The 26,012-nt window shown below is 38.1% G+C and overlaps 1 protein-coding gene across 1 annotated transcript in view; it reads left to right on the top strand.

The window, feature by feature from the left end:
* LOC149223542 (methionine aminopeptidase 1A-like) overlaps positions 1-26,012 on the top strand; it is a 212,673-nt gene that overhangs the window by 52,843 nt on the left and 133,818 nt on the right. Inside the window, exons 6-8 of the mRNA XM_089385870.1 lie at positions 14,356-14,431; positions 14,793-14,840; positions 14,990-15,034. Of these exons, the coding sequence (XP_089241996.1) occupies positions 14,356-14,431; positions 14,793-14,840; positions 14,990-15,034 (169 nt within the window). The remainder of the gene's footprint in view (positions 1-14,355; positions 14,432-14,792; positions 14,841-14,989; positions 15,035-26,012) is intronic.

Raw genomic sequence — 26,012 nt, 5'->3', positions numbered from 1 at the left:
ATCCTTAAGGCCTCCTTGATTGAAATACGAAGTCCTTTCTCATCGTTCTCCTAGACTCCATTCTCCCCAAGGGATTAGGCACTGGTCTACCAATAGGTGATCACTCAAAGAGCATTTTTCTCTACCTCTTCCTTTTCTCTTCTAGGTCTAGCAAAGTTGGGTCACCTAGTTTCCCGACAAAATATCCATAGAAAAAGTTTGATCTCCTAGCCTCTACTACGCTGGTGTGTCCTCAAGGCCTCCTCCAAATTTGAAGCCATTCCAACGGTGGAGTTGTGAGATAACCCAAGCCCTAGCTCTGAGACCAAAATCTGGCCTGGTATTCCCTAGGCCAGCACCTCATAGGATCAATTTGACACTTTTAATTGGAAATTCTTTCTTTGATCCTTTCCCCTTCCTTGTCTGCATTAAAAACATCATTAGTTGCTAGATTCTCTCTCCTTAACCTATGCAGGGTCAACTTGGTCCGTGTGGTCCGATACCTTTGAAAAGTCAATTATTCAAGAGCTATTTGGGAAGTCAAGTTCAATAAGGATTTTAGGATTGGGAAACTCCATTACAAGGCATATTCCTCTAACCTAACCCTCAAATCCTCCTTATCCTAGAAATCTTTGTACCTTGCTTGAAGAGCAAATAAGCTCCATCCTCAACCTCCTTCTAGGAAAAGGATCATTAAGGTCACTTCACATTTGTTTGTTGATTCGTCCTTCACAAGTGATTTTCCATATACCCGGTCTCCTCCCATCGGTGAAAGTCCGTAAAGAGTAGGGAGTCTTCGTTGAGGTGACAGTGGGCCCTCGATTGTTTCCCTTGACCTAGTAGTAGCCCTTCAAGGATCCTTTTATAGGACCCCTGTTAGTTTGAGCGGTAACAAGGCCAACAAGACCAAGTCATCGACAGATAGGATCAAGGAAGTCAACACTTGATGTAGAGGAACACATCTCCTTCTTGGATATGCTTATGGAGGAAAAACTCTAGCTAATCAATATAGATCTTAAAGAGGGTTGGTGAGAGGGGGTACCCCTGCTTTACCCCGATGGTACTTTAGATGAAGTCGAAAAGGTCGTGTGCCATCCTAAGGCATCCCAAGACTGGCTCATATAGTATTAGATATGCCAATGTTGTGGAGTTTGGAATAATGCCTCTCTTAGTACCGTGTCAAATGCTTTCTAAAAGTCTACGAAGTAGATGTAAACCTACGAAGAATGATGGTGAGCCTCCTCAATAATGGCTCCTATTGTGAAGATGTGATCAATCGTTTAGTAGTTGTGGTGGAAACCTACATGTTCTTTAGTCTTGAGATGACGACTCTCTAGCTCCTTAGAAACCATTGGTGTAGGATGGCAGCGTAAAGCTTAGAGAATCTATGACTCACCATGATAGTTCAATAGTTATTTGGATCAAAACTGCTCGCTGATTTGTGGATGAAATGAATAATGTGTTTGGTGTAGGATGGGGGAAGCTCGAACATACCTCATGATTTGATAAATTAGCGATATGGGAATCAAGGGACTGGATGCCATGCTTAAGGAATTCAACTTGGAGCCCTTCCTCTATTAGGAGACATAGCTCTAATTGCTTTCCTAATGTCCTGCTTAGACAAAAGGTGGCAAGAGGGGGGGGTGAGTGGAGGAGACGTGGGTGGGAGGTTGACTAGGAATATCATAAAAGGAGGTGGCATGGGAGACATGGTCTGGGGGTCAAGGATAGGTGAAATGGTATGGGATTGAGGAAAAAGGGCATGCCAAAAGGCTTTTAAGGAGTGGAGGTTATAATATGTTTTGTGGGGGTGAGGGGAGGAAGATGGGTTGTGTGTGAGGGTGAGACAAAGTTGCTTATGGAGGGATTTTCATTTATCATCAAACCACCGATTCATGGAACAAGAGGCAAGGCTAGATTCATGTATGTGACAAAGAGTAGAGTGGTTATAGGAGTTTAGGGTTGTTTTCATGAAGATCAAGGAAATTATCTCATATTTGGCTGTGGTTGTCTCCAATGACCTTAAGTGGGAAATGGGGAGGAATAACTCCTTAAGGTGGATGGTGTATGATGCAACATAATCCCTATTGAAAAGGAAGGTGATGTAGGGGGGTGGCAGGGTGGGCTTGGGGGTTGGGGAAGGGGGATGAGAAGTAGAGAGGGACAAGGTGAGGAGTGCATGGTCTGCTAGGGGAAGGCAGGAAATTGAGAGGTGTTGAATATGTGGGAGAAGGCCTTGGTTGTCCAAGATATGGTCAACCACATTGGTCACCCCACTGTTGGGGAAGCTAAGCCTGAAAAACAAGGGAGCTCGTTCAAAATTAGTAAGCCATGGCCCATAGGATTTGCCCAACTACAAGAGGTTTCTCTTATAACTTGTGAGGGGTCCATTCCTGTCTTGTAAATTCCTATGAAGACCCAAAAACCCTAGCTCTAGCTCTTGGAGGCAAAGTGTTTCCTCAAATTTATCATGAAGGGGTACCTTTTAGTATTTTTGGTGCGAGCATTGATGTCACCGAGAAGGCTGACCTCCCCAAGAGTAGAATAGTTGTAGATGTCTTCATAAAGATTGAGGAAAGGGTCTTTCTCAATCTCACTATGTATTGCAAAATGCGATGAAGCTGGGGGCAAGTAGCTAACTGCAATGTAGCTGTCTTGGAGAAGGGAGTTGTTTTTATGGCACTGAACCCACAAAAATTTAGCGTGCTCATTCAATTACACCATAATAACCCTACCTTGGAGGGAGTCTCGTATAAGACACGCCAGCCTCCCAAACCCTTTGATGTTGTTAGATCTAGTCTCCTGTCAACATGACCATGCCCAGTGGTACCCATGGATTGAGGTAGCACCTGATTGGGGCTAGCGTGCATCTCTGTGAGGAAAAGGAGGTCGTTGGTGTTGATCACATCATGAAGTGTACCTCATGATGACCAAAATGCACCATCACAATTCCAACAACCAATGGATATTGTGGGCTAGATTCCCTTGACATACCCCATAGTTGAAGGACACTGTTATTTGGCACAAGGGTGGGAGTATCCCAGAGGGGCTGAATCATGGATGACGGCCTTGAGATCACAAATAACTGCTCACTTCCCTTCTTTGCTTGTCACGACAACAAAAGATGGAGAGGGACCCTCTAGAGTGACAAATGAGCAATGATATCTATCGTGAATTTTGCAATAAATGGGTTAATAGAAAATAACAAAATTGGGATAATTTCTCCCAACAAATACTCTATTTTTTTCAATACATTGTCTGTGCATTATGCTGATAACTCCATCTCCACACCAAATTTGTAACACTTAGCTTAGAGAGGCCATAGGCATTTGGTTGAGATTCTCTAGGTAATTGAATTGAGCAAAGCAAGGTGCTTTACAACTTGTCGGAGAGGTTGGTGGAACATACACAATAATAAAATAAAATGGAAAAGACATGATGTTTGATGTTTAGTATGTGTTAGGTTAAGATGGATCTATGCTTATGTATTTTATAGACTCATTTTTAGGTCATTCATGGAGATTGATGTGATTTCTTTCTTTGCCTTTGTTAGTTGTAGGCTCAGAATAGGAACACCATAGGTGCCCCTATAAAGCATCATACTTGATGTGATAAGTATTGACCTTGTTTTAATCATCAACAAAGTAACAAGTCGTAATGTGTCAACTTGGGACTGGTGGAGTCAGCTTGGTCTATTGGTGAAATGAGTTCTGTCTATTTTCAACTATTTAGGGTAGGTCAATTTCTGTCCAAGTCAGACTTGTTGGGTCCAGGTAGTTGACTAGTAATTGAAAGTGTATAAAGGCATTTTTTTGTCGTGCACAATTCATATTCATTTCTGTTGGAGTTTTCTGGAAAATTTCTGAGACAAGCATTTCCAACCTGAAACATACTAGTGAGGGTTTTCGCGATTTTGACATTTGCATGCTGACTAGAAGTTGTTATATGTGTTGACCACTACGTGTCAACGACCCATAGCAGTACACCCCCTTTTATCGCAAAAGGGATGACGCTTGATTGATGTGTCCGTGCCGTCCAACTATCGTCATCAGCCTGATCATCCTGTTATAATGTAAATCCATTTTGCATGTATATGATGTAAACTAAGTCACAGGACACGTCCTCCAAGGTCCCGTGTCCCGTATTTTACGTGTCGAAAACGAAAACGGCCCTAAAACGTGTCGAAAACGTTTTTCATCGTGTCCTGTAAAATGTAAAACGTATTTGCCAGTTTTCGTCGTGTCCTGCATCTGGAAAACGCGTATTCCGTTGAGAGAAAATGTTGCCCGCATAAGCTGCAATTTTTTTTGAAAGAAACAAATAATTTTTGAGTGAGGCACCTTAATGATCAAGTCTAGGCCCTAGTATTGATATGCTATTCATGGTAATGTTAAATTCTTAAAGTAAAAGTGATATTCTCCTTAATCTTCATTTTCATCTTTTTACTTCAATTTTTAACATTACCATGAAATGACTCAGGCTGTTTGAGAGTGGTTCTGACCTCATTAGATTTCATATGGAGAAAGTAGAATTTAGATTTCATTCAAAATGCAGCAGACTTATCAGTTTTTCAGGATTTCAAGATTGGGAGATTGTAATGTTTCCAGGTGACACCACCTGCCTGGGCTACCCCTGCCACCAGTAGAGGACATGGTCTACCTCCTATAGCTCCTACTTCTAGTTCTTCAGCTTCTAGAGCATAGCAAACTCCATTGCCAACTCCACCAGCATCAGCATCTACATCTAGAGGGAAAGGGAAAGCTGTGGCATTTTCTCGCAAGAGGGGTAGAGGAAATCAATAGGATTAGACTTTAGTTATTTTCTTATGTGCTTGTAAGTTGTACATGAACAATGAACATTGAATATTCAAGAATCAAGACCAAGCATATCACATTCAAATTTCTAAATAGTAAATTTTGATTCTATTTATTTTTTTAAAGTGAACTATGAACTTTGAGAAGTAATTATATTTTAATTTGATTAGATAAGCTGCAACCTACAATTTAATATGGATGAAAAACTTTATTTTGGTATATATATATATATATATATATATATTTATTAAATATATATAAAACGTGTCCCCCGTGTCCTGTTTCCAGGTCACTGTGTTTCGTATTGAATACTCGTATTTACGTGTTCTCCGTGTCTCGTGTCCTCGTGTCATGTGACTTTGGATGTAAATAATCTCAGTAGAACCGTGACATGTATGTAACAACCTAGGTAAACCTACCTTTTTAGTGACGATCTCCATTCTGGGAGGTTTTTTGTCTCACCGATCCATTCTCAGATGATCGACAGAGTTTTCCCCTCCAGTCTTACCCCAAAGTTGGAATGGATTTTGTCACTAGGATCTTAGGCAAGTCCTAGTGTTCTAGATTGAGTCTATTTAAAAGTAATTTGGGGATAATCCTAACTATTTGGTTAGATAATTTTATTACAAATTACTTGGTCTGCTCGATTATACTTGTGTCGCAGAAATGGATAATCTGTGAGGGTCTATTACAAATGGGTTTTCTCCTTTATGATGTAAAAAATATGAAAATCATGATGTAAAGTGTCTTGAGGGTTGGAAAAATAATTTATCCCCCCATAGGTTAATTAATTAAATTTTCTAGCAAAAAATTAATTAAAATCCTAAGCTAGAAATTTAATTAATTCTAGGTCCTAGGTAAATTTAAATTCTCCAAAGGCAAAATTTGTCGGTCCTAAAAAAATAATTTATCCCCTCATAGGTTAATTAATTAAATTTTCTGGCCAAAAATTAATTAAAATCATAAGCTAGAAATTTAATTAACTCTAGGTCCTAGGTAAATTTAAATTCTCCAAAGGCAAAATTCGTTGGTCCTAAAAAAATAAATTTTAAAAGGTCTTGGGTCTAAAGTAAATTAATTATTTTGATAAATTCTAAATCTTTGATCCTTGGGGTTAAGTCAAAGTCAAAAATTTGAGGAAATTAACTCAAAAATTCTATTTCTGAGTTAATTAAAATACATTTAAATTAAAATTTCGAATTTCCTCAATATTTGAATATTTCGACAGATGAGATTAAAAGAAATTTAATATTCATCAACGGTTGAGATTGTTTTGACGAGGATCACTCGAACTAGCCGTTGGAGGATTTGTCTTTAAATAGGAAGTCATTTGTCAGTCGATCCATCCGATCTTTGAATCATGTGCTTAGTAAGAAGCTCTGGTGTAATCTTTTTTCTGAATAATAAAGAAAGACTTTGGGGTTAAATTCTGCTCGTGTTACTCTTCATGGGAATACTATATGATGTGTTATTTTCATGCATAATTTTTTCTAAAGCAATTGATGGTAGCTTCTAAAGAGTGATTTGAGTACAGGTATCTTACTCAGTCGCCGGGGTTTGAATAATAATTTAAATTTTGAGGGCATCTTGCTTAGTCGCTGGGGGTTGGATTGAGTTTTGCAGGGTGTTGTCGCGCAGATTGACACGACAACCCTCAGACCGGGGGCTGTCACTCTGATCCCCGATCCCTCCGTTTAAGCCTGTCTCCCGTGGCTAAGGGGGGTAGTCCCTGTGAGATGATGAAGACCAACTGTCGACCAGTTGGTTGGGAGACACGAGATACGATATAAAAGCACTTGATGGATTTGATTAATTTAACAGACCAGTGCCTTAAGAGATTGTGGTTAAAACGATTACTTATTAAATGATATAAAAAATATGGACCATGAACAGTAATCATCTATCATCAGCTAAATCACAATGCTCTTAGAATGACCAAAACGATATCCAGCAATTGAGAATTTTCAAAAAAAGATGAATGCTTTAAACCACCACGAATCATAAACCATTAACCAGATATCAATTTCGCATCTCGACTTGAAAATTTAGATCTTAGCATGAAAGATATAGCATGAAAACCACTGAAACTGGCAAAATAAAATTTCCGCAATATTTTTTATATATATTTTTTTTTTTTTCGAATTTTTCGAGAAATCTAACTATATGAAAATAAAAATAAAAATAAAAAAGGGCCTAAAAATTTATAAATAAATCTTTTTGCATTTTTTATTTTTTTTTTACATAAAAACGAAATTTTAAAAATCCTAAAATTTATTTAAACTAAAACTTAAAATCTAAATCTAACTAAGATCTAAAATACTAAAATCTAAAACATAAAATAAAAACTATGCAAAACTAAAAGTTAAAATGAAATCCAAATTTCAATCTACGCAATTATGAAAAAATTGAAAAACCAAAAATCAAAAACGCTGAAGTCAATCTAACAAAACCTAAGATTAAAACTTTAATAGACAAAACCTAAAATTAAAACCTAATTAACATTTACGCTGCCCTTTTTTTATGCATGATAAAATATAATAGTGAATAGGATGACGGGCTCAAAGAAAAAAAAACGCGATCAGATAATCTGCAACGAGAATGAAAAGACTGAACCCTAGATTGATGAATGCCAAGACTCAATGCATGCCAAGATTCAAAGGTCGAAGTTTTATTTGAAGAACAGATTGCCAATTCGGATAAAAACGCAGCCAAGGTTTAAGCATGTATTGCATAGAAAAGCCGAATTGAAACGAGAATTAACGAAAACCCTGAAAGGAAATTTACGCTATGAAACTGGGCTATCGTAAAATCTAAAAGGGAAAACGCTGAGACGTGACCCAGCAATACGATATGGCGTAAACCAAAAAAACTCAATGCGATGATGGCTCAGCTTATGCCTGCGGGTTAATAAGTCTGAAGCATTCCACAAAATATCCAACGCAAATATGACAGACAAAAAAAATAAATTCGATTCTACCTGCTCCGTCTTCGTGAATGAGGAAAACCCGATCCCGTCGCAGAAATATGGATTCGAAGGCACAGTTGGACGAAAGGCAGAATCGGTTTTACCTGCTATGAAGACGTGAAAACCTGGACCGAATGCGCTGGATGATGAAGCTCCAGTTACATGGAACGCTATCACCTTGTCCCAACTGCGTGAACGATGAGACGTGACCTGACGTAACCCTGGCTTTGTTATGCCCACGCAATCACCCTCTTTTTTTTTTGGTTATGCAGAGAATTTGTCGGCGGCAGAATTGGCTTGCTTGATGTAAATCACTTGTTGACGGCTTACTGCAGAGTTTCAATGCCTGATTGTGTGGATACAATGAAGCTGACGACGAAAAACTGAGATTCGTGCATATATAAACCAGCAACCAAAGAATGCCTCTCGCTAAAATCTGCTGCTTATGCACAGTGTGTCAGCGTATCAACCTTGATGGCAGTCCTGCAATTGCAAAAAAGACAAAACCCTAATCAAAACTGCATAAAGGAAAAATTTGAAACCCTAGAACAGCTAATTAATTTACAGATTTGGCCCCTTAACAGCCAGATTCAACGATAAGTACGGAAATATTTTTAAAGAAACAGAAATTTTAGATTTTCAATGTGAAGAACTTCAGAAATTCTCTCATGCAAATTAAAAATAAACTGAATGATAAACCCAGGATCAAATCCAACTGGGCTCAGCAAAAAATGCTCGTGGGAGTTGGCTGGTTCAGCCGAGAACTTCCCCTAACGCCCACAAAATTCCTTCAGAAAATGCTTTCTGCACAGCTCAAAACAACCGTCAATAAAGAGGGCAAAAATGCTGCTAGATCTCAAACAGTAATGGAGATACCTGCCATTACTTCAGAAACCCTAACAGCACTCAAACCCTAGCAAGTGGACAAGATACCTGTGCCCACAATACTCTACAAAAAAGCTATTATTAATGGCTGAAAAGAAAATATGCAGAAAATTAAACAATCTCACAGCATTTCAAGAGAGTAACACTAGCAAGATATGGACCCCAAAGTCTTCTTTTATTAACCAGAAACAGATTTACAATAGAGCTTCTTCAGTACCAGACTCACAGATCGAATGATCTGAAAATGACCCCTAGCACCCTACTTAAAGGAAATGCCTCCAACAGCTAGTTCGAGTGATCCATGCTGAAATGATCTCGACCGTTGATGAGGATCAAGACATCTCTTGATCTCATCCGTCGATTTATTAAAAAGTAATATTTTACATGCATTCACTTAAAATATTATTATTTTATTAGTTAGGGTTTTTGCTTTATTTTTTAATTTTTTATTTATTTTAATTTTTTCTATTTTTAATTATTTTATTAATTTTTTATTTTTTTATTCATTTTAAAATGGATCATCGAACTAAGCCTTCGGAAACATCACCTAGGACCTAGGACTTAGGACTCATGAGGGGATTTAAAACATTTTTCGACCCTCAAGACACATTACATCATGACATTTACAAATTTACATCTTAAGGGGACGAACCCACTTAATACAGACCCTCACAAATCACCCAGTTCTGCGACACAACTATAATCTAGCAGATTAACACACTAGGATTCTCCTAAAGTTCTAATGACAAAATGCATCCCGGCTTTGGGGTCAGGTTTGAAGGAAAACTCTGCCGATCCATGGATCGGTGAGACAAAAAACCTTCCGGGACGTAGATTACCACTAGAAAGTTAGGTCCACCTAGGCAATTCACATACACGACTCATATCTGCTAAGATTATTTACAATTAATACATGCAGACTGGGTTTACAATTAGATTGATCAAGCTGCTGATGACTGCTGGATGGCACGGACATGCTGATCAGGTGCTGCCCTTTTCTTGCAAAGAAAAAGGGGGTGTACTGCATGGGTAGTTGACCGGTAGAGGTCAACACAGGGAAATCTTGATTTTAGATCCTCGGGCGTTAGAGCCTAGCTAAATTAATCCTGGGCTTATCATAAGATTTTTTGCTTTATTAATGCATGAGGGTTTCGAGTTAGCACCTCCTTTAAAATTTAAAAATCCTTTAATTTCTGTGCAGCATAATGATAGATCTTGCTACTTAGAGCCTTCAACATGTAATTATTGTAATTCTACTAGGTTTTTTATTTTTATTTTTCAATTCTAATTTCATCATTGTATATATCGTTTCTCGGTGTTTCGTTTTTGTCATTATAGGTACAAATCTGAAAGAGAATTCCTGTTTGAAGCCAGATCTAGGCCCTAAAGGGTAAGATCTGGAAATTTTTATAAGGGTTTCAAGGCCAAATTTGAAGCATAAAAATATATTGTTGTGAAATTCGATTTTTTTGTGTTTATTTTGGGTTTTTTTGTGGCTACCGTTGGTTGCCCAGGCTGTTGCCTGGGTTTTTTTTAATCTTTTTGTTGCAAAAAATTTTGATTTCTTTTAAGAAAACCCTTATCCCTCCGTTATTCCAACCTTCATCTTCCTCTGCTGCCTGGGGCTTTCCAACTGCCTGCTGCAAATTTCGAATTTCTTTGCTGCCCTCGAAGCTTCCCTCTGTACCCACGCCCTTTGTTGTTCGCTGCCTAAACCCTCTTCACAGACCTGCAAATCGAGCCCTTCCTCCAAACGCTCCCTATCTCCCTACTCTCCCGTGTCCAAACCCCTCTTCGTGACCCTCTTTTCCTCCATTTTGCTTGCAAAAAACCCTTGTCGCAGCTCCCTCAGCCCTGCAAGATCGTCCTCCCTAATTGGTTCGAAGTCCATCCCTTCTTTTCCGCAGCTCACATCTCCTCTGCTCTCATCCGACCTGCAAAGTTGCTCTAGTGCATCCCTCCTCACTGCCCGAGCTCCATTTCCCTTGCTGCTCTCTCCTATTCATCTTGCATTCATTACCCATCAAGCTCATGAGCTCCTCCTTCTCCTCCCGCGGCTTCATCGTTGCAGTCCCTCAACCCAGCTCGCTGCTCTTGCCCGAGTTCCTCCCTCGAGCTGCTCCCTTTCGCTGCCACCACACCTGCACACACCACACAAATTTGATTTTTCCCTTTTGTTTCATATGTATGAGTTAGGTTTAGGTTTGTTTCAAAAAGAAAATTTGATTTCATTGTATTTGTTTTACTTTTCAATTTGTTTTATTTCGATTTAATTTTAATTGTTTTATTTTGCATTGGTTTTTGTCATAGCTTATGATTTTATTTTATTTCGATTTTGCTTGAAACATTCAAAAACATAAAATCATAAAAACATATATATATATATATATATATATATATATTTTTTTTTTTTTTTTAGTTTTCATTTTTTGTGACTTTGAAATTGCGAATGAAATAAATTAAATGCAAAACTTAAACTTTCCCATTTAAATTTATTTAAAATTTTTATGTGGCCTACGACCCATTAAAAATTTAAATTTAATTAAGTTCTTTTGAGTTTTATTTTTGGTCACATTATTATTATTTTTTTAACTTTGCTTCATAAGCTTAGCACATTAAAAATTTACCTAAGGGATAATTAAATTCTAAATCTAAAGTTCCTTGGTGTCTTTTTTTTGTGTAAATTTTTAAATTTTGTGGTATTGATTTCTCTATTGTCAAGCGCGATTAATGTTGTAGAATCATACTTAAAGATTGACTATAGGAGAAAGATAAATTCTAGATCTGGCTTATTGAAGAAAATCATTTTAAATCTAGAATCGTATACTGTTTAAGTTTCATAATTCTTCATGGTATTTAGAATATCTTGCATGATAAAGTTTTGGGCATTTACATTTAATCGTTCATGATCGTCACTTTCATGATATTTAGAAATTGCTCTGGATAACTTGTTTTTATCTAGTTTATGGTTAATTGAATATAAAAGCACTGGTCTAAAATCATTTTTATCTTATGGTTGTGTCTTATTTTATTAGATTTATCCATTTCGGTTAACTAGGACTCGTTTGCATTCATCAAGTTGTTCATCTTTAGGTCTCCTAGAGCCTTTATTCCATAGGCTATCTTCATTCATTCACCTTAGGGACTACCCCCCTTGACTTGTCTAAGAGAGAGTCTAAACGGAGTAAGGATGAGAGTGCTATCCCTTACTCTGAGCGTTGTTGTGGTGCTTAGACATTTTGTGCGACAACAATATGTATTGTTTATGCCATATTTCAAATTTTGTCATATGAATCTGTGATTTCAGATTTGACTCTAAACTTTGAGTCTGCACTATTGACATTTGACATTCATGAATCATGTTTAATGTTGGAATTTCAAAGTTTAACCCGTTATAAATTTTTCTTGTACTATCTGGTTTATTTCTTCCTACTTGTTTAATTACTTAACAAGTTATTTACCATGTAAATACTGAAAATAAACACAAGTACAGTATCAACATCTACAGATCATCAATTGAAAGAAAACAAGCACACAAGTGACACCGTTATTTTTGGACCATTGTCCTCAGAAAAACCCAATGCGGGAAAACTGGTGCAACTATTCAGAGGGTTATATTATTATGCAATTTATTAGAGTACAACTGGGTGCCTAAACCAGCTCACTCGACAGAGAAAAATATACGACAACAATACTTCAATATCCGGAAATAGGTATTCAAAAAACCTATCCCACGAAACCCTCTCCGGTACCACTGAAGCTTAGCGCTAGCCCTTCTGGCCTCTGCGTCAGCCTCCTGCTGACCTGCGTCAGCCCCAGGACTCTCTGCGCAACCTTTGCGCCACTCCCTCTGCCCTCTGCGTGGATGATGCAATCTCTCTGGGCTCTACGCTGCCTCTTTTGGGCTATGCGTAGCTTGGATTGACTACTGCTTTGGCTCTCTCTGCTTCTATGCTAGTCTCCCAGTATTGTCCCTACCTCTCTGCCTCGTACTCACTGCCCTTCCCCACTGATCATTGATTCACTTTTGCTTAGCAACCCTGCTCTAGCAAAATGAATGACTTATCACTCTGGTCTGTGCTCCAACTAACCCTCAAGCATCTTCTTATACTTTTCTCGTTGGTCCATTAACGGTCGAGATTAAATTTCTAATCAACGACTAAGATTAGATTTGGCTTGATCCATGACTTTTGGAACCTTCTAACCCAGTTTTATATTAACACCCATTAATATTTTATTTTTCCAAAGTTTCGATTTAGGAACTCCATTAAAAATATTAATTATTTTAATATCTCCCAAACCGGTTAGAATTTGCCCAAACCATTTCTGGGTTTTGGAGATCTCATGTGCTTTAGCCTCCACCAATTTTCATGGCTAGAGCACATCTGATGCTACCCCAAATCAACATTTAATACTCCATGGTGATGTTGTTTCTTTTTGAAACTTCATGGATGAATAACGATAACAGATATAGTTGTTGATTGCGATTTTATCTTGTGCATTACTACATTGTATGATATACTTTGTTATTTTTGGATATGCTATTATTGCATTATATTTAATGTATTTGCATGGTAATCTTTCATATATAATCTATAAAAACTTTTGTTTTTCTTGAAAATCTATAGTTTTTGTATTTTCGTGGTGCTAAGTGTTTGTTCTGTTGATTCATGAGTTTTTGCCTAGTTTGAGTCAGGTTTGACACTCCATCCAAATTGAGTTTCAATCACAAGTTGAGTCTTGTGACTTTGGTTTCTAGTGGGTATATATCCTGTGAAAGCTGTCGAGACTTTGGCATATGTTACCCCTTGCATGTTCAGTTCTTGATGATATTTCTTCTTTCTAGTTTGCTCCAACATACCAAATGTACATGCATGCACATCACATATACAACAAAATATGGACTTATTTAAAGTTCAAAGGCTGTAATTTGTACGTCTGGGCCAAACTGGGAAGAAGTGGGTACTGCAGAACCATAGCCGCTGGTTGAGATTCTCCCCTTCGCCTCCCAAATTGAAAAGATAATTTACAAAAAATCCCCAAAGAAAACTGAAAACACCCTAAACTGCAAAGGTGAAATTCCTAAGGACAACCCTGAGAAACCTTGGCCTTATAATAGATAAAAGCTATCCCACAGCTATCTATGGAGAATTATCTGCAGTGACAACTGTTTATAATTTTGGAGTAAACAACAAAGGTCTTTCAAATTTCCATCACTTGTATTTTCTTCCTCGACTCTCATCTTTGAGGTGAATAATAGAGTGGTTGCTAGAAAAGATACTTAGATACACCCAGACACTGCACAGCCTACTGACTGCAGTGTGCACTCCAATTTCAGTCCACCTAAATTTTAGAGAGCATCAGAGGCCAGTATATACCCACAACTTTCCAACTTCAAACCATTAAATCCATGGAACCTTTGTGGTCTCATCTTTTTGAATATTTCTTTATTGATAAAGCTTGTTTTCTAATGCTTTTCATGGGAACTTCAGGTGTTATTATCCACATTATCTAATTTGATTTGAAGTCAAACATTTGACATGGATAAGTCTTCCGCATGTCTAAATCACACCTATGTAGGATGGTGAAGTTTGTTTAGATTTCATTAGTGCAGATTGCTTTTACATGCATTTGTATTGCTGAGTTTGAAAGTGTCATTCTAGAAGAATATAGTTTCTTCAAACCCTAACAATGTCCTTTATGGATGGACAGGCCATTGAGACCTTATCCAATTTCCTCTAAGCGACTTGTTCCTGATAATATTGCAAAGCCGGATTGGGCACATGATGTACGTATCTGTTATGTTTGCCACCAAGTTTCTGAATTTTTATAAAGTGTTATGTTGCTGATGCTTTTTGTACCATGAAAACATTGTATGTATGCCCATTGGCTCGTGGGGGCATATAATTCTGAATAAGGAACTCTACCAATGTTTACCAAGACAATTACTTGTTTTGTTCCTTGAATTTGCATACAAAAATGGAGTGGAATAAGTTATCTGCACTATTCTTACGTCAAGTCCATAACATTAGGAATTCTTTCAGTGAGAAATGAGACATGCTAACTGATTTTTCTATGTCAGTATGTTGAGTCCGGTGTTCATTGTATGAAGCAAATTTCAGGCTAATTGTTGAATGACTCTATTATAGGGAATACCGAAAGTGGAGCCAAAGAGTGATTTACAAAATACAGTTGAGGTGTGGAGAATATTTAGCTGTTACTATGAGTTATGGTGAATTGTTTTTGTTATTTTCGTTTGTGCTGCTAGAACTAAAGCAGTTTCTAAATTGTTCCTGAGTTCTTGATGAAAAGCTGACAATGTGTATTTGGGTCATATTTTTTGAAGATTAAGACTCCAGAACAGATAGAAAGGATGAGAGAGACATGCAGGGTAAGTCAAAGCTTCTCTAGAAAACTCGTTTTGTTAAATATGACTTTTATTGAAGGAGGTTAGGACATGCTCTGGTTTTCATGTATACATTTTGATTCAGTGCATTGTAAAATCATTTCTTGATTGTCTAAATGCTTCTATTATATTGTACTTAATAAAGAAAGAGGATTTTTACTTTTCGATATATACGTAGATGCATGATTGTATTTCAGATTATGAGTTTTCACCGTGCTTTCCAGTTAAAAAACAATAGTGCAGTTAACATTACAGGTTCTGAAGGTGGTGTTAGTGTAAGTCACTGAAGTTATTGGAATGTTTCCTCCTAACATTGACAGATCAAGTAATCTTGAGATAGGTTGTAATGGCTTGGCATGGATGCAGCCCACAAGTTGCCATGCTATTTAAGATGATAATTTTCTTTGACTAATATGCTTTGATGTTTGTTGATTGGACATCTGCATCAGTTTCTTTCCAATCTAGTCCAAAATATATCAAACGAGAATTTAGATGTCTCATGTAGATGCGATGAATGAGAGAAAATTCTTTTTTTGTAGGACTCCTAGTGAGTCCTTGGTCTGTGCCATATCTCTTACTGTTTTAGCAGTTTCTGTGATGTAAAATCTTACAATGTTTAATTGACTTGTATAAGATCAATCTTTTTACATGGAAGCTCTCATATTTTTTTTTTTTTAAATTCTCATTGCTCTGAAACAATTGTACACAATTTGCTTGTTCTTATGCCAAGGTTATCTGTTACATGGTTGAACATGGGCCTAAAGTATAACGAGTATATAGTTTGTGCATTATTGGTGAATGTAATATTTTTGTCAAATTATGGGGCCAATTGTTTTCCAACTGATATTGACCAACATAATGAGTTGAATGCCTGGCATAAGGAATGGCTCAAAGCAATTTAACACATTATAGGATATCGATTTATACCGCTTTCCTTTAGAGGTTTGTAGTGTAGTTACAGATGGAACATTCTACATGGACCACGACAAATTTTTTCACTTCCATTACATGTAATAATGCTAGCTTGGTATGCTGTTACTCTTGAAGTTTGAACCATTAATCTTAGCGAGTTTGAATAGGTTATCCCTTTTTTGGTATCTTGATTGGCCCTTTTGGTAGAGAAATATTTGTTTTCTTGTAGTGATTTCATCTTTGAGGTGGCATTCTTTGGTTCTTCAGTTATCAATGGAGTCTGCATGTATGCTTGTGCCACCTATAAGAGATGGTTAAGTTTTATATGAATTTGGAAAGATTTTGTAAGAGGTATCAAATATAATGCTCTCCATAGTAATCACTGTCTTTGCATAATATAAAAGTGAATAAATCTCTTCCTAAAGTTGATAGAGAAATTTTGGTGCCTGAGAGTGGGAAGATGGAAATATGCACATCATGTCTTATAATTCAAGAATGAAAGAACCACAAATGTTATAACGTAGTTTATGAATAACAAGATCGATTCTGTTTAACCGAATTGATTGAGTGCGGTGTTTTCTAGTGGTTTTAATTTTATATTCATGATATTGAAATAAACATGTTTGTGCATGGGATTATAATAATGATATTGAAATAGATATGGCTGGTGCATGGGATTAGAATAATTTAACAAGGAGTGCTTACAAGCAAAAATCACGATTGAATGAGCAACACTAGTGATGATATTTCATTTTTAAAATGGTGAGCCATTCCTCCTGCTAAAGTTCTTGGGGTGAGTTGACACAAGGATGTGTGGTCTCTCACCGTGCTTGCTTGGGATGAGTTTTGATGGTTGCAATTTAGGTGAAATGATAGAGAATTAATTAGAGTAATGTTACGAAAATTGAGCACATAAAGAAACCAAGAACTCAAAAGAATTCTTTGTATTGTATTTTATAATGAGAAAGTGAAAACTGTATATAGGATTACAAGCAATTCGAGGCAATGAACTTTATGAATGTGGGATAGAATGATAAACACAATAAAGTGAAATAAAACATAAAAGCATAAAATAACTTAAATTCAAATTGAATTTATTAAAAACTAAATCTAATATCTAATTGACCATTATAAGCTAATATCTACTTTAGCACCCTCTCTTAATGGTCAAGCTACTAACTACACCAAGCTTATCCTGGAATTTTACATATTTTTCAAGACCCAAAGACTTGGGGAGATTGTCTATGGTTTGGTCTGTGGGACAATACTACAACTGTTGATTTTGGGTAGCATCGGATGTGCTCTAGCTCCGAAATTTTGTGGAGGGGCTAGAATACATAAGATCTCCAGAACCTGGAAATCGTTTGGAGAAATTCCACATGGATGAGGAGTTATTAAAATAATTAATATTTTTAATAAGTTCCTAAGTCTAAACTTAGGAAAATAAAAATATTAATGTGTATTAGTAAAAATATGTGTGATAAGGTTCTAAGTCACGAGGATCAAGCCTGTTTTGATCTTAGCCGTTGATTAGAGATTAGATCACAGTGGTTGATTCATCAACAGGAAAAGTATAAGAGGAGGCCTGAGGATTAGTTGGAGACATACCCAGAGATCAAGGAGCTCGATTTTTCTCGGGCGTGGTTTGCTGAGAAAGTCAAGCTAAGTGATCTGAGTTGCAGCGAGAGAGGGGCAGTTCGGCAGAGGGACTTTAGTCCAAGGCCGAGAATACATAGTAGAGAGGCAGAGCAGTAGCAGGAGAGACGACACAACTCTAGAGAGGGGACGCAAAAGCTAGAAGGGCTGACGCAGTCCCTTAGCGGCAGCGCTGGGGTTTTCGGTGGGGCAGAGAGCAACAGTTCATCATATCGACTTCTGAGCAAGAGAGGCTCACTTAGAGGGTGACACAGCTCCTAGAGGAGGTGACACAGTTCCAATGTAGAGCTTGGAGAAGCCATCGCCACCCAGCACTGGGAACAACAGTTGTCATCTATGGGGTTTGATCAGTTGCTGGAATTGTCAAAATATCTGTCTCTGGATAGAGGTACTTCTGCCAAGTTTCGGAGGTAGAGGAGCAACTGCAGGAGTGACGTAGAGCTAGAGGAGTTATGTAGAGGCTCATGCAGTGCCTGTGTCAGCATTTCGAGCTTGCAGAGGGTGATGCAGAGCTAGAGAGGATCCCACGCAGTGACTGCGTCAACTCTCTGGGCCAGCGTAGAGCCTGAGAGGTTTGAATCAGTCAGTTGCCGGGGTTGAGGAAGCAAAGTAGATTCGATTTGAGGAGCTGGTGGGACGCTGTTTCTGTTGGTGCAGAACAGTGTCTGTGGAGACAGAGCCGAGGTAGAGGGAGTCACTGCCTTGACAGATTTCTAGCCAAAGAAATCTAGATCTGGGTTGCAGCAGCAAAGGAGGATTGGAGAGGAAGTGATTCGACAGTTGGCAGGAGGATTTCTGTGAAGGAAATCAGGACTCAGAGGGAGTCTAGAGGAGCTTGTTCCTTAGAGGATTTCTAGCGCCAAAGAAATCCAGATCCAAGTCTTGCTAGATTGACAGCAGGAGAGGGAGAAGAGAACCAATCCTATTTTTGAGTAGAGATGGCAATGAATGGGTTGAGTGATCAGGACATAATGGATGGAGCATCCAATTTTGTCATCTGGAAGGCCAGGATCCTATGATCCTAGACAAGCATCGTATCAAGGACATCATCAAGGTCAAATGCTTCAACTGTGGGGAAATGGGACATCATGCCACTCAGTGCTCTCGGAAGAAGGGCAAGGGGGAAGCTTCTGAATCGAAGGCTGCTCTAGCGAAAGTGGACAGGGAAGGCGAGGATGATGATTGTGCCATGAGTGCTCATGCACCTCTGGAGAAGAGGTAGGGCGACATCGAGTTGTAGTCAAGAGGACTACATGGAGTGTTGGAAATACTGAGAGGGGGGTGAATCAATATTTCTTTTCAATTGTTACTTTTACCAGTTAGATCACTTATATTTAGAACACAAAAATGAACAACAGAAGTAAACGCTTTTATTAATATAATCCTTATAATGAATCAAGTACAATATGGGTAGGGCTCCAACCCTTGACGAAGAAACCCAGGCTCCAACTTGGGATTTTCCAAGCACCTACTTGGACTTTAGTGAGGCTTCGACCTTATCTTATCCAAGGCACCAACCTTGAGTTTAGGAGCACCAACTCCAAGGGCACCAATCCTCAATCTTCCAGGCTCCAACCTGCGTTTGCGAAGCACCGACTTGGACTTCCAAGGCTCCAACCTTGTCAATTTTGAGGCACCAACCTCAAGGACTCCAATCCTATATCTGCTTTAGGCACCGACCTGGTTTCTTGAGGACTCTGATCCTCTAGGGCTCCAACCCTATCCTTCAAGGCACCTACCTTGTTTGTTCGAGGCTCCAACCTTTAGGGCACCAACCCTCTGGGCTCCAACCCACTGCTATACTTTTGTCTAGATATGTTTGATAGTAATTCATGACTCCCATAATCTTCTTCACTGAGTTCTGTCAATCTATAATTACGCCTTCACTTAGTCTCCACGCTACATAATCAATGACAACCTTGTCTCATAGAAGGTGTCACCATTGCTCTTCATTATATCCAAGCAAAATCTAAGTCATATCATGATGACTAATACATCATGATCTTCAATAGTCTTCACACAACTTCAATGTGTCTACAATGCACTGCACTAAGCTCTGCATAAAAAGAACTCTCTGTTTCAAGCCTCAGTTCTCACTGTCATGGTAAATGCTTCAGGAGTGACTGCTTCAGGAGTAACTGCTTCAGGAGTGACTTCTTTAGAGGAGTGACTGTCGCGGTTTCATATTGTGCGTTCAATTAAAAAACAACCTTGTTCATACTCAGATAATCTTCTTAGATCTGCAGAGCGTCCTTTTGAATTGTTATCTGAATCACTGTCCAACACAGGTCTGAGCATTTCAATAAATAACCCAGTCAACAGACTGCTCGACCTTCGGCTTCCTTCTTCCGCTAGACCTTCAGCTTCCTTCTTCGCTCACTCGACCTTCGGCTTCCTCTTTTGTTCACTTGACCTTTGGGTTCCTTTCTTCTACTACCTCACGTTCACGAGTTGTGAACTGTCCTTCTTCTCTGTGATAGATGCCTGATTCACCTGCTTGAAGTGAAGCATTTTAACTTGTATTTATACGAGTCTCACCAATAACCAAAAGACATGTTCATTGGGAGGAGAGGCCGACTTATGAGTTCGCATATTAAAATTATATCAGAGGGCCTTTTTCCAATTATATCATAAACTTGTTTATTTACAAAAATCATATAGGAGAGGCTATACCCACATTACAATAGATGTTTGGCGGTCCCCACATGCCACGTCATTGCTTTAATCCCGCAATCGCAATTTCATAAAAATCGGAGGTCTTTCAAGTTGTGCAATGCTCTGTCTTCCGATATTAACATTGCCGATGCCCCTATTTCCGACAGATGTGATATTCCAATAAGCTTCTTTTGATAACTCAATCGGGTCCACAACTTTATCACAAACGACGGTTTTAACATGTCATCCCTTTTGAACTTTGCGATTCAACGGATGCGATATTACATTAAGTTATGTCATAGTGGTGTAGTCGGGTCCACAATAATATCACAATCGCACTTTTTAATGCAACATCCTTTTATGAATTGCGATATGGAAGTTCCAATAGGCGGATACGACATTGCATTAGGGCTGTTACCATAAACTGTTCGGGTTCATATATTATATCGCAATCAAAGTTTTAATGTGACAAGCCTTCATAACTTGCGAAGGTTTCGATACGACGGATGCGATATTAATTAGGGCGTGTTATAATGGGACCATCGGGTCTGCAACTCATATCGCAATCAGGGATTTCAGTGTAACAACAAGGCTTCAAGACTCGTGATGCGGTGGATGCGATATTTCAATAGAGGCGTATTGTAACAGAACCATCAGGTCCGCAAAGCTCCTCCGATTTCACTGTTTTCTTCCTTTAGCACTTACTCTTGGGTATATGCGATAAGTGTCGTTGTTCTTCCCTTTAGCACTTACCTTTGGGAATATGGGATATGCTCCGATAAACTGCTTCTCTTGCTCCGATAGGTCTTCCTTTGACTTCTGACAACTCTTTTTTTTGATAGCTCCTGTTCTTGACTTCCGATGGCTTCCATGATGGATTTCGTCCTTGGCTTCTTGCTCTTGTTACTTGACGGATCTGCTTCTCCTTGGCTTCACATCATCATTTAGTATCCCAGAATATTGCCATGTTGACATCAATGATAATCTAGATCAACATGGAGGGGGCAGGATTCTTGAGGTGCCCAAACTCTTGGATCACATATGGCTACGACAGCCTTTATTGACAGTGGCAAAATGACAGGAGTTAGTTGGTGCGAGGGATGATGGAGCAATATTGGCAGAGCTAGAGTGCCAAAGTTTGAAGCAACGCAGTGGAGTGTTGCAGCAGTGCGGAAGGCACCGAGCAGATACAACAACAACACAGTAGCATTAGAGGGGTAGCATAGATTAGCAGCAGAGGTAGCTTCAACGTCAAGGAGCATCCAGACTGACCAACATGTCAGCTTTTGGGTGGCTTTTTGGTTGCTTACTTCTCAACAACTGAGTTGCAGTGCAACAATTAGCAATGGCAGTGCTTTGGGCAACATGATGCAACATATTGAGAGGGAGTTGTAGTACGGATGCAATAGTGACAGTGGCAGTGTCATGGGTAGCAGTACAGATTGCAGTAGTGCAGTGGATGAAGGGCAACAGGCCAAGCATCATCAACACAGAGGACTGATGCCGTGGATCAGTGTAATACTTCTGTTGAGAAGTGTTATTAGAGTACATTTGTGATGAATATAATTCATAACAAGTAAATAAATTAAAAAAATGTAAATATTAAATAATCAAATATTGATTATGTTAAATAGTCATTAAGTTAAGTGAAAAGACATGCCCAATCACGAAAAGACACTTGCTTCGGTATATATATGCGGGTCCTCATTGTAACATTCAGTCACTTGTACAATTTTATATATTAATAAATTATTGTTAAAATACCTCTCGTGTATATTTAACATTTAAGTCAACAAGCTATCAGTTTTGATGCTTCAGTGGTATCAGAGCCATGGCGCACAATATAATCATGTGGGTCTTTGAACGTTGTTCGCTGCACAATGTGCCGTTACGTTCACGTCCTGATTGCGTTGAACAATTTAGTAAAATTCAAGAAGCATTTCAGCGTTTAGAAAAATCATTTGCAGGCTATGTTGCAGGAAACGTGGCATAGAGGTACGGAAACGGGTATGAAATGTGGAAACGCGTTTGGTACGGCCATGAAACGCGTTTTCGACCGTACTGCCACGTTTCCCGAAATAGAAACGTGGCCAGTATGGCCGGAAACGCGTTTCAGGGCCGTACGACCCACGTTTCCTTATTAACTTGTGTTTTTTTAATTTTTTTTTTCTAATTTGTTTTTAATTTACTTTTAGGGTATGTTAGTGACTTCTAGATGTGTGTCTAAAGTTATAAAAGTGAATTTTTGCCCTAGTGTTGATATGTAGTTCATCAGGAAGTTTGAGGCATATGCAGTTCATGGTAATGTTAAATTCTTAAAGTAAAAGTGTTATTCTCCTTTATTTTTCATTTTCATCCTTTTACTTAAATTTTTAACATTACCATGAAATGACTCAGGATGTTTGAGAGTGGTTTCGCCCTCATTGGATTTCATATGGAGAAAGTAGAATTTTAAATCTCACTCAAAATCCAGCAGACTTATTTGTTTTTCAGGATTTCAGGATTGGGGGGATTGCAATGTTTCCATTGGATTTTATCATGTACTAAGGTATGGAACTTGTATTTAATTAAGAGAATCAAGCCCTCTATGCAGGGGAAACTCCCAATAATCAAGATCATGTAGGGTACTAGGGTATGAAACGTGTATTTAATCAAGAGCACTAAGGTCGTTCGACTATGTAGGAGGAGACTCCCAATACAACAGCGGTCCTTCTAAAGAATGGGATGTGGATGCAGAAAATCCTGATTTGGATCTCTCTCTTGCAGCCTTATAGTCTTTATTGTACTTGCAGCCTCATATATTAATATAAATAAAGGCTGATTTTGAGATTTGGATATATAATAAACGTTGCTTTTGGATATTCCGATATTTTTATTTTCATTATGTGATCATTCATGAGTAAATGTGATGTAAATTAAATCTTAATGTTTAAGTGTAATAAATTATAATGTATCATTTATGTTTTATGATTGCACATATATATATATATATTCGCGTTTCCCTGTTTCCAAAATTTGGGGAGGTCGCGTTTCGTATCGCTTCCCGTTTCGGAAACTCGTACCCGTTTCCCCGTTTCATGCAACTTAGTTTGCAGGAGTTAAAGCATGTCGAAAGGAAATCAATAATAAGGAAGATAATAGCGACAATGAAGAAGATTTTGATCAGAATGATGATAATGAGGATGAAGGTGAGGCGGATAAGGACTATCGTGAGAAACAAGAAGATGAACAATATCATAACAATGAGGAAAATGTTGAAGAAGACATTGATGATTCTGAAGATGGAAAAACTTTAAGTCATGAGGTGTCTATATTGCCAAAAGGAACTACAAAAAACACATTGGCTAGAGATATTAAAAAAAGTCGCAATTTGTTGCCTACTAGCAAATTTATTCAGCCTAAAGAATCTATGCAAATAGAGTCTGTGAAGTCTGAGAATGATTCAGATGATGATGTTCCCTTGCATGTGAGGTTTCAGGTAAAACAGTCGACAAAACCACCCAGTGAAGGCTCCCTTATGTGTGGTGTTGACTCTGAGGATGAGAAGCCTTTAGTGTTAACACACAAACCAAAATCTCCCAAATCAATGAGGCCAAATACCTTTATAATGGTTGTGACAGACATAGCATCAACAATAGAGGAATATCATTGCAAAATTGTTGAAAATTCTCCTATAGAGCAAGAAGGACGATTGCATAAGTATTGCAGATTTGCTAATGCACTAGAGGAATTCCACTGCAAAGATAAGGATATGTTACAGGAGGAAATACTAGCAATCAAAAATAAAATGATGGACATTAGTTTCAAGATCAACGAGGACGAGAAGGAAAATCATAATGCCTTCATGAACGGCAATCCTGAATCAGTAACTAAAGCTGATACAAAAAATGTGCAGGATTTATTACGACGTCCTGCCAGACTTGATCATGCTGCAGAGTGTGGAACTCCTACATTGAAGCAGAATTGGTGTAATAACAGTAACCAACAGGAACAAAAATCTGCTTGTGCTGCTTTTGTAAGGGGATTTTTAGATTTTAGTTACAGGTTTACAGGATTTCAAAACTATTCCTCTAATCGGCAGATCCAAAGTTCGAATTGTTGGCAGCAAAGGAAGAAAGAGGAGGTGCTCTTCCTTATTGTAATGGAACCTTCATTTGTTATGCCTCTTGAAAAGCGAAATTACGAATGGGATTTCCAAGAGCCCAATGGTAGAGAAAAAAATGTGCTAGTACATCACCTCTGGGCCCACCACCTCCTTTGAAAATGGGACCCAACGAAACAATTTTTCGTATACTTTGTATTGGATCAAATATTGGAGGTATAATTGGCAAGGGAGGCAGCGTTATAAAGCCAACCAGACAAGAGACAGGTGCAAAGATCAGAATTGAGGGTGTTCTAGACTGCGGGGAGAGAGTTATTGTTATTGTAGCTCCAGAGAAGGATATAAAAGGAGACAAGGAAAACCACATCAGAAGCTCAGGAAATCAGATATCCACCACGATGCCACGCCGCACAATCCAATCTCGTGAAAGCCACATAAACTTCGTTAATGCTTTACTGAATTTCATTTCCTCCATGGGATTCAAAGATCTCGGAGACATGATAATCGACAATGATTTGCATTCGATAAAGCCTGAGGTATCGTTACTCGTTGTCTGCACTTTTCATAGCACGACGCTCGGTTACAGGTTGCCCGAGAAATTTCAGATAAGGGCTCCATCTCTACAGGGATGAATACTATTATGTTGATGAAGCTAAATGTCAAACAACCCTCTGATTGTTGCGTCTGTCCAATTGATGAGGAGCCTCACACACACACACTGATTAAGAGGGGTTGCTGCCCCCCCGCTATCAAGCGTTGTGCCCCCAGTTCATGCGTCATATGTTACGGTGCCTGGTGATGTATCACGCCTTTTAAAAGGATTATGGCGCCGGTGGTTCAATCCCTCAGCGATGATTAACTCAGACGACAGGTGAACCCTCCGCAATGTGAATCCTCTTGTGGCGGCGTTGACCAGACCACCACGCATAATCGCAGCAACAAAAGTATAGGTACATTATATCACAACAATATAATTTAATTAAATTTAATTAATTTAATTCAAAAATATATATATTTAAAAAAATATTAATAATATCATTAAAAAAATAGAGCTATTAAAAAAATTAAAGTTATTTAAAAAGAAATTAGATTTATTTAAAAAAAATAAAATAAAAAAAATTGATAGTTTAAAAAAAGAATTAGAGTTATTTAAAAAAAAAATTAGAGTTACAAAAAAAAGAATGATAACCCTGGATTCAAGACAGTGTCACCAAGCTAATTATTTAGGCAGAGGTGCTAATGGCGTCGAGTTACATATGCCAAGATGACAAATGCAAACTGAAGGAAACTGCCTACAATAAGCTTTGAGGACAAAGCTTCTGAAGGAAGGGGCTATGTTATGAATATAATTCATAACAAGTAAATAAATAAAATAAATGTAAATATTAAATAATCAAATATTGATTATGTTAAACAGTCATTAAGTTAAGTGAAAAGGCATGTCTAAAAGACATGCCCAGTCATGAAAAGACACCTGCTTAGGTATGTATATGCGTGTCCTCATTGTAACATTCAATCATTTATACAATTTTATATATTAAAACATTATTATTAAAATACCTCGTGTATTTTTAACATTTAAGTCAACAAGCTATCAATTTTGATGCTTCAACATTCCTCACTAAGAGGGATTGTTGA

This window comes from Pinus tabuliformis, chromosome Q (genome assembly GCF_031772625.1).
Source record: "Pinus tabuliformis cultivar Carrire ecotype Pingquan chromosome Q, CPIR1, whole genome shotgun sequence".
Classification (NCBI taxonomy): domain Eukaryota; kingdom Viridiplantae; phylum Streptophyta; class Pinopsida; order Pinales; family Pinaceae; genus Pinus; species Pinus tabuliformis.
This window is presented reverse-complemented; position numbering and strand designations above follow the sequence as displayed.